Raw genomic sequence first — 10,244 nt, forward strand, 5'->3', positions numbered from 1 at the left:
ATTAACCGAAAATTTGCAGGGCGAAGGGAGACAAATGGATTTGGAGGAGCAAGGAGAAACAAGGAGAATGCCTACCACCTTGAAGTCTGGCAGAGTGTGACTTCTGGGAGAGAAAAGACCCACCCTTTAACAGGAAAGCATGAGGAGCTGTGTCCAAATGGGAAAGCCAGAGAAAGAACTGAAGGGAACATGTTCAAACAGCTTCTGTGAAGGGAGGTGGGGGCACTGAGATAGACTAGGCTTTCCTCAGGGTTTAACAAGAGTCCTGGTGTCAGAGAGTGAAGGTAGATACTCTGTATGAGCATTGGCTGAACAACGTGAGATTAAGCTTTTATTGAAGGAAAAAAACCATGCATCTCTGAGCTCTTTTACGTCATTCTCTCTTTTTGTAGCATATTTTATTTCCACTTTTCAGGGCCTGAGAGTACACTGTCTGTTAAGAGATCTGCTTTAAGTGCCCGGCCGGTGGTGCAAACGGTTGAGTGCGCGTGCTCCGCTGCGGGCGACCAGGGGTCCGCCGGTTTGGATCCCGGGTGAACACAGACACACCGCTTGTTGAGCCATGCTGTAGTGGCATCCCATATAAAATGGAGGAAGATGAGCATGGATGTTTTCCCAGGGCCAGTCTTCCTCAGCAAAAAGAGGAGGATTGGCAGATGTTAGCTCAGGGCTGATCTTCCTAAAAAAAAAAAAAAAAACGAGATCTGTTTCAGTCCCGTCCTTTACACTAGATAGAAGCTCCAGGGAAGAGTCTGCTGGGTGTTTGTGGAGTCAATGGATGCACCTAATTATTCCACAGACTGCCTATTACAGAGAGGCAGACAAAAAGATGGACTTGCTTTATCTAAGTGATTCTGCATATTTTCATTTTTCCTGGTTTGTGATCAATTAAATGATCATCAAATGATCTGAATATGTAAGAAAATGTAACAAAAGGCACTGAGCTAGTTTATCTGTTTATTACAACAGCTAAACATTATCAAGCATTTCTAAATGCCAGGCAAGATTTTAAGTATCTTACATTTATTAGCATCTTACAGTTATTATTTTGTTTAATCACCAAAGACCTGTATGGGGCCCACAGATATTAGGCAACTTTTCCAGGGTTATCTGATTTAACCAAGGCTTCCAGCCCTGAAGTTCTGGTCTCAGAACTGACATTCTAAAGTAAACACCATTATCTTCACAAACTTTTATCTATTTCACCCAGCACTGGGACAAAATTTGGCAAAATGTTGTTCTTTAGTAAGGGGAAAGGATGGCTATATTTCACATGGGCATGTGTATTGTGTGTGATGGGTTTCCAGTCCTACATTTAGTACTGGCCAATTCCTGAGTGCAAACTTTTTAAAATCAAATGACTGGGTTCAGATCTTGTGAAGGTCGACCATTAATTTTGCCGTGATAAGCATGTCTCCATTTTTTAAAAATGAGAACTAACATATAAGGATTAAAATGCAACAAAATGGCGGAGCTCCACTAGAGACTCTGAAGCATGGCATTCAGCTTTAAGACAAATTCTTCAACTAGTCTTTCTTCTAAATCTCTACATGTCACTTCCAAAATACCCAAGCCCTGCAAACTGTCTCTGTCCCATGTTCCCTGATATTGTTTTCTTTAGATCACTCTTCTCTTTCAGTCATATGAGATATAAAAAACAATTCTCACTAAAATGCTATTCCAAAAAAGAAAAAGTTATGGGAGACAGAGTTCAGATCAAGCAAAAATGGCAAAAGTTAAAAAAGTAATTTTAAAACACATTATTTTAAACTATTGTCTTACAGTTGTTTTTACCTTTAATTGCATCGTCTTTGGAGAGCACATAAACACATTGTAAACATACAGATATATTAACAGATATATATTTATAACTATACTATATTTTTTGCAAAACAAACAGCATCTATAAATCTGTCAATTTTTTTGATAAAAATTATTAAGTATATACTTATTTACCAGAAAAAGACAAGAAATATACCCTGAACAACCAAACCTTAAATTATGTAACCTATTTTTTATCCTTCTTCTTTGGCCAAAGGGAACCTACTAGAAAACATTGTTTCCCATTTTCAATGACATGATTCCACCAATGGCATTAGAATATTTTGTTACGATGCATAATTAAACGAGCAAATTTACAGTTTCAAGTCCAGTGGAGATGGCGGGTGAGATGTATTATATAAATACCCACTTCTGTGAAAACAGTTAATCTTCAGGGACTGAATGAAAGTAAAGATGTCAGAGAATATATAATAAGTAACCTAATATAATTTTGTTTAAAAACTGCACATGGTCCTATGACTGCAATTCATTGTCTTTAGTAAACCACTAAGTTGTGTTTCCTTTGGAAGCATCTACATTTTTTTCCAAAATCTAAATGGATCATCCACAAAGACAGAACACACAAATAGGCAATAAGCTAATACAAAAGTCTTCAGCATCCTTATAGTTGAGGGAAAAGCAAATTAAAACCAAAATGAATTACTACATCACATAGAATAGATAAAACGAAAAAAGTTGAAAATATTCACAATTGCTGCTAATTTGGAGCAACTGGTACTCATTAGCTTTGCTGGTGGCAGTGTAAAATCAAACATCCGCTTTGAAAAGTAGTTTACTAAAAAGTTAATCATGCATCTACCGAGAGAAGTAAAAGCATATGATCACAGAAAGGAGATTAATGGCAGCTTTAGGCATAACAGTTCAGGCTGAAAGGAGCTCAGATGTCTATCCACAAAATAGTAGGTAAACAAATCATGATATATTCATACAAAGGAATATTACTTAGCAATAAAAAAAGAAAAAACTGCCTATAAATGTAAAATAGTGGAGGAATCTTTAAAAACATATTAAGATGAGAGAAAGATACAAGATTTAAAAAAAAATACCCACTGTATGTTTTCATTAATGTGAAAATCTAGAATAGGCCTAATTAAAAAATAAAGATAAAAATCAGGCCACTAGTTGTATCTGGGCTGAGATGTTTCAGTGATAAAGGGCATAGGTACCTTTCTAATGTAGTGAAAGTTGTGTATCTTGCTATTGGGTGTAAGTTACAGCGCATGTATTACAGAAACTGGTTGAAAGGTCCCCTTCAGATGTAAGCATTCTAATGTTTGTAAATTATATCTCAATTTAAAACAATCAACAATCTTCAAAATTGTTTGACTATTTTTTGAAGAAATATTTATTGTGAAGTGTGCTGTATAAACATTTTAGTAAGCATTTGTGACTAACAGATTTCAACAATCCAGTTTGATTTCTTGATGACATTTTAGTAAAAAAATCCAAAGCGAGGAGGTTTGTCTGCATTTCAAAGTAAAACAGAAATTCAGAGATAGATATAACACATACATAACTTTTCTCTAGGACACCTTGCACAATCACTTGTACAGCCTTAAGCTTTGGGTCAAATCAACATAATCTTAGTCATGACTTAAGGAGGCACACTGACCCATACACTTTCTCAGGGCCCCCTTGACCTCACTGTTCCTCAGACTGTAGATGAGGGGGTTCAGCACAGGGGTGAAGATAGTATAGAACGCTGACACAATCTTATCGCGGTTAGCTGACCTGTAGGAGTTGGGTTTCATATAGATAAAAATGGCAACTCCAAAAAAGAGTCCCACCACAGACATATGTGAGGAGCAGGTGGCAAGAGCCTTCTTGCGGGCCTCTCTAGAACCCATCTGGAGAACAGCAGTGAGGATGAGACCATAGGAGGTCAGGATGAGGGATAAGGGGACCACGAGCATCAACACACAGCAGATGTACATGACATACTCAAAGACAGAGGTGTCAGCACAGGCCAAACGCACCAGAGTGGGGGCCTCACAGAAGAAATGATCAATCTCGTGTGTGCTGCAAAATGGGAAGCTCAGAGTAGCAGCAGCCTGCATGAGCCCATCAGCTGCCCCCAGGAACCAAGACCCCAAAGTCATTCTCAGGCATAATTGCCAGCTCATGAGGACAGGGTATCTCAGTGGATGGCAAACAGCCACATAGCGGTCATAGGACATGGCTGCTAAGAGGAAGCACTCACCCCCTCCCAAAGTGAGCAAGAAGAAAATCTGCAACCCACAGCCAGCAGGGGTGATGGCCTTCTTGCCAGTCAAGTAGTCAGCAGCCATTTTGGGCACAATGGTGGAAACGAGCATCATGTCCATGAGGGAGAGTTGGCTCAACAGGAAGTACATGGCTGTGTGGAGGCGGGGGTCCTGGTGAATCAGGAGAATCATGAGGGCATTGCCGAGCAGGGAGGTAAAGGCCATTGTCAGAACCATCAGAAAGAGAAATAGGGCATCTTCTGTGTGGTTAAAGAGTCCTAGGAGAATAAAGTCTGAGGTGGTGTTCCCATTTTCCATGATTTCAAACGGGAGTAGCACTGCTAATGGATAAACAGATGAGAGAATTTTCATCATTTGCAATGCTCTATTTGAATTATGTATTTCTTGGTAAGCACATATGTGAAAGTGATGAAATCTATTCCCAATCCTTCATCTGACATTTTCAAAAAGTTTTAACTTGGGCCTAAAATTAATTTCAACCTTTTTTCTCATTTTCAAACTTTTCAAAATGAGTATCTCCCAGCTTTCTTATTGATTAATTGGCATAATGAATAAAAGTTCTTGATAAAAATTCTTGAACATGGTGTTTGTTTGTGCTGCCTGATACCAACATAAGTGGATAGAAGGAAATTATTCACATAATTTGTCATTTATATTTGTATTTGCTTTACATAATGCATAATCAGTATTTTTAGAAGCTGAATTAAATCAATGTGTTTAACTCTATAGAAGCCATATCTTGATAATGAGGATTACACATATATAACATATCAAAATTTACTGACATCCACAAAAATCAGATAATTTTTCTTGACATCTATTAATCCGGAGAGACAGTTTTACATTCCAAATAAGAGGACTTATACTCTCATGTCTAGAAACGTGAAGAACTGAGTCTGCTGATGGAAACACAGGTTAATTTGGAATTGTTAGTACATTTAGTTTGACTTTACTGAGTTATACGCTGAAACTGTAATGACCTTCTTAGAATATTTTCTCCCAATGCAATACTATAATACCAATGGCAACTTTTATTTACTGTGAATAGGCACTTTCTGTAATGAAATTGTTTTCCCTCAGAGTCACAGAAACACACTCTTTACTGTGTACAAAAGAGAAAATAAAACTTCTTATTTCTTCCCCCAACCGCAGAGATACATTAATTTATTCTTCAGTCCCAAGAGAATCTAAATCTTTAAAGGCATTTTCATCTCTGACTCTAGTTTTTTGAATAAATACAACCATAGATATAGAGATGGGGATGCTGATTCAGTCTCAGGGATATGGTGCAATCCAGTGGGATTACAGCACAGAAGGAGTTCACCTCTTCCACAGTCATTTATTTGCCTCCACTTTACGTGACTATCCCGTACTTGAATGCCAATCAATATGGACAAAGGCAGTGCCAAAGGCTCCCTCAATTCCTAACCTCAATGTCATCGCTCGAACACCATCATGGTACTGTCAGAATTATACTTGAGGGCTTTAGTTGATTGTTTCAAAGTTAGGCATCATGGAAACACACTTTCTCCTTGTCAAATGTTTTTGGCATTTGCCAAAACTTTGTGATCTGCACACTCACTCATTTCTAACATGCAGCCTGTACCCCTAGCAACTGTAGGATACCCATAATTATAGCCCTTAGTTTCACTTTCCTGAAGGACCTCAAAACCCTCTTAATTAATTTCTACAACTTGAGACCTTATTATTTTCCATTATTTCCATCTCCCTTCTTGTTGAAGATAGATGAAACTCTAAACCTGTTTAAAAATCAATAGGTAATTTAGTAAATGTAGGGTGTTGGACACGTTTCTTAAACTAATTTTTGCTATCATCTTACCTATTTTTAAGTGTACTGTCAGTACAGCAGCATTAAGAATATTCACATATTTGTACAACCATCACCTATATTAGTCCCCAGGACTTTTTTCATCTTCTCAAACTGAAACTATGTACCCATCAAATAATAACTTCAAATTCCCCTTTCTTCCCAGCCCCTGACAACCCTTATTCTACTTTCTATCTCTATAAATTTGACGACTCTAGGCAACTCAGATAAGTAGAATAGTATAGTATTTGTTTTTTTGTGACTGGCTTATTTCACTTAACATAATGTACTCAACATTCATCCATGCCGTAATGAGTCAGAATTTCTTTCCACCTTAAGACTGGATAATATTCCTTTGTATGCATATAGTACATTTTATTTATTAATTTATTTCATCCATGGTCATTTGTGTTACTTCCACTCTAGTTGCATATTTAAGTATCAATTTAATGGGATTTTTGATAACAGATGTTAATTTTTATTTTGATAAGGTAAATATGTATAGCATAAAATATAGCAATTTGAGGTAAATTTTTGCTTACATAATGCAAGAGAAGTTTATATGTTTTTTTTGAGAATAATTATAACACTTTACATGAATTTGCATTTTATAAAATACATTTTCCTATTATGAACTTTCTACTTCAGGTTAAATATTTTAGCAAATGTTAAATCATTAGCTTGTCACTTTCCAATCGAGATAAGTGATATATCTATGCATTTTTTGGGTGAAATAAATATACTGTTTAAAAACAATTGGTCATCATCAATGTAATGGACTAGTCAGCATGGAACAGTGTTGATTATTTAATGGAAAGTTAAACACTGTGTCAGTTAATTACATGAATATTTGATAAATATATTTTCTTAGGATGGGAACATGTTTAATTATGTGTTTAATTAAAATTCCTGTCTAGCTTTTCATATTACACAGGTGAGACTATTTGCCACTGATTAGAATGTTTGTAAACCTAGGTAAAGAGGATTCTGAGGGATAAATTCTACCAAAATTGACTATAGACAAAGCATGGTAGAAATTTAAGTTGAAGAATTAACTCATTTTGCAAATAAAATATCTGCAATGACATTAAATGGAAGAATGAAAGCCTAATTCTGAATCATGCAGAAATATGAAAATTTAATACTGTAAAAAATAAATATTTTTCTTTACTTTCTTCACCATGGCTTCAGAATGCTAAAGTTTTTCTGGTTTCAACAGTCTTTCACTTAGAATCTTGCTAAAATTGTGATATCTTTATTTAAATCACAAAGTCATCTCTTTTGCAATGCTTCTAAAAGGCACAAATATATCCTTTCCTTTTTCTCATAGAGTAATCATAGAATATTTACAAAATTGCCTATAATTTTCCTTTCAATATTTTTCCAATCCCTTTTGCCTTCAGTTAACATTAAAACTCTAAACCTTTTTCCCAAGGATACTAGGATGATTAATCAATCAGTTCTGTAAAAAATCAAATAGTAACAGCCAAATCTTTTATTTGACTGAAGTGACAGATTATTACAGGAATTTTAACCTGATGAGTGTGTCAACTAGCATATGTTTTAGTTCTTCAGATTGTAGGATAGATAATAGAGTGGATTTTATTTGTAAAACTATATAGAGAATGTAGTATTACTGTAGATTTTCTGTAGTTTATAATTCATATGAAAATAATAAATATTAAGAGTTTAGCATGATCTACTCACATAAGATAGCAATGATGACCCCAAAAAGGATGGCTCTGCATGCCCTCTGAGCAGTATCATGATAAGGCACCTCTTTGGGTGGACAAAGCATCCTATACCCTGGCAGCATGAAACTCATTCATATTAGTCTCTAGAGTAACTTATTAAGGGGTGTGGCCTATAGCAATCTTTTGCTAAAAATACTATCTTATTAATATGCCAGAGCTGCCTATGTCTGACCCTTGGGGTGCCAAAGATGTTTAATTTTCAGGGGTTTTAGATTCCCAGAACTTCAATATACTTCCCAATATCCTTTAAGAAAGCCATGATTCATTAAAATAAGAGAAAATCATTTACGAAGAGAAGTAAAATGTAAATAAATATCCTTGGAAAGGAATGATGGTTTAAAAATACATTAAGGAGTGAATTAACGTGATTCCAGTATTCTTGTTTCCACTTTGATAATGAGGGAAGATTAAAGAGTGTTATTGAGAGAAGATTTCTCAAAGACAGTAATTCAACTGATGAATCCCATGGTAGAATTCAGCTAATTTTATTTTCCTTTTCGAACTTAATTTGAAAGAATCATTGTGCATTACAAATTTCAATTTGGTTATATCAATGTATATAATTTTATTTTATATGTTTGTATCTATGATAATAACAACAGTTACAGGAGATTACATTTATTGTGCCAAGCAGTTTGCAGTTTGATTCTATTTGGGCTCATTTTCATAATTATTTTATTGTCTGTACTTTACATTTTAAGTTTCTAGGCAAATCTTGGTTCTTGGCTCATTTTTTGTCACTCTTGTCACCTTGACTTGCCTAAGATACTTCTTTATAGTTATAAATGTCACTTTCCTCAATTGTAAAATTAAAAAAAAAAAATCCGTCTCGTGGAATAGTTGATGGGAAAAGATGCCTCTGTTCAAATGTGAGGTATTGTAATTGCTTAATCCTGATGAGCTGTAATAACTGTCATTTTGTTTGTTTACAAGAGGAACACATCATAGATTTTAATTACCCCTCTGCCTTTGGATGGTGAATCTTATCAGAATGGCAAATCATACTTAGCTTTAGAACATAATGGACCACCTGACTGAAATCTACATTTAAGTCAAGCTACATTATTCCCTGTGCAAACCCCAGGCTCCTTGCTAAGCACAATTAGTACATCATGGACAGGTAGTAGATCAGGTTTCAAGTACGACCTTCAGCAAGAGTATAACAGTCATTTTCAATAAATTTTCATCTTTCCTGTTCTGAATATAGCTATCCCTAAGGTGACAGATCTGTCAAAATGATGCTCTAGTAACATAGGGTTGCCACCGTCAGATGGGGGAATGGATTTTGCACAATATAGATTGAATGATCTGTGGATTCCCGGGAGACATGAGAATAAAGATCAGACAAGCTCCATGTCAGAGGCGGAAATGGACATGCCACTCAGAACCCCATCAGGAAACTGAAATTACAGTGAATGTGGGTATTTAAACTAAGATTAATTTAAGACTATCTGTAAATATATGGGCATACATTAAGGAAACCAAAGAGAGCTTGTACCAGACCCCCACTTAGCAACAACAGGAAGTTTTGACTACCCCTCCTCCTGAAGGCACATGGGGTTGGAGTAGATTCCAGATTTCACATAGGCAGACTGAGTAGAAAAGATAAGAGCACTAACAGGTGCTTTAATCTGGCCATAGTGCGGAGCCAAGAAGCGCAGACCAGCAGGCAGGAAGCAAGGGAATAAATATTACTCCGCTGTTTCCTTCCTCATTCCTGGGGAGCACACTTGGTGATTCTTGGGACACAGACTCTGAGATAGATTTAGGAATGCAGGAAGTTCATTGTGGAGTGCCCTTTAGGATCAACTCCCTTGGAATGAAGGAAGCAGAATCGGGCACAGAGAGACGTTGAACTGTGGTGCACTTACAACAAAGGCCTCAGCCAATCCAGGAGGAGCTCTGACATGTCCCTTCCAAGTTGTCTTGAAGTAGGGCTATTGGTTCCTTTTATGCCCCCACAGCAGTATTGATTAGATGTGACCAGCCCCCAGGAAGGAATCATGACCTCGGCTAGGCAGTTCTTCATCAAGAACAATGCCTTGAGTGGGACTTAGCAGAGAGTGTCTAATGCAAACATTCCTAGCAGCTGGGGGAACAAGTACATGAGTCCTGAAAGGGGGAGGGGAGTCTGTGAGCACAGAATATGTACAGTTCACTCTGTGAGCTACACTTATCAGAAGTAGAAGTGAAGGGGCCCTTGCATACCATTCACACAAGTTGGCTTCCTGCAGCACAGAGCAGATGATCATGTGTTGGAGCACAGAAAACACCTAGCAAGAATGACAAGTTCAATAAAAACATGGTCTCCTTCCAGGAAAACATTAAAGGTAGTATGGAATTTGCCCACCAGGAGCATACTGGCATAAGGAGCTAAAAACATCTGCTGGTGGGCCTAGCATTTGGTTTAGAGGAACTGTTAACATGTCTCCAATAAAGGCATTAGTCTTCAACTGGGAACCTGGAACTCAATCCAAAAGAGCTTAAGGCAGATGTGATGGAAAGCAAAAAATTCCCAGATAGGTCAATGGGAGCGGTGAGGAGAGGGGCACTGCATTACAAAAGAGTGCTCCCTAGTGTCAGCTCAAACTCTGT

At 36.9% G+C, this 10,244-nt stretch overlaps 1 protein-coding gene across 1 annotated transcript; it reads right to left on the minus strand.

The window, feature by feature from the left end:
- Positions 1–3,425: 3,425 nt before the first annotated feature.
- On the minus strand, positions 3,426–4,421 carry LOC101396012 (olfactory receptor 2T8-like). The gene has a single exon (XM_004427499.3). The coding sequence runs from the start codon at positions 4,419–4,421 to the stop codon at positions 3,426–3,428; it is 996 nt and encodes a 331-aa protein (XP_004427556.3).
- Positions 4,422–10,244: the final 5,823 nt, after the last annotated feature.

Source organism: Ceratotherium simum, chromosome 37, assembly GCF_057802395.1.
Source record: "Ceratotherium simum simum isolate JZ-2026a chromosome 37, ASM5780239v1, whole genome shotgun sequence".
NCBI classification, from domain to species: domain Eukaryota; kingdom Metazoa; phylum Chordata; class Mammalia; order Perissodactyla; family Rhinocerotidae; genus Ceratotherium; species Ceratotherium simum.

Bases quoted from the DNA above. Each gene is read 5' to 3' on its own strand.
- LOC101396012 (XM_004427499.3), bottom strand. From the start codon at position 4,421: ATGATGAAAATTCTCTCATCTGTTTATCCATTAGCAGTGCTACTCCCG.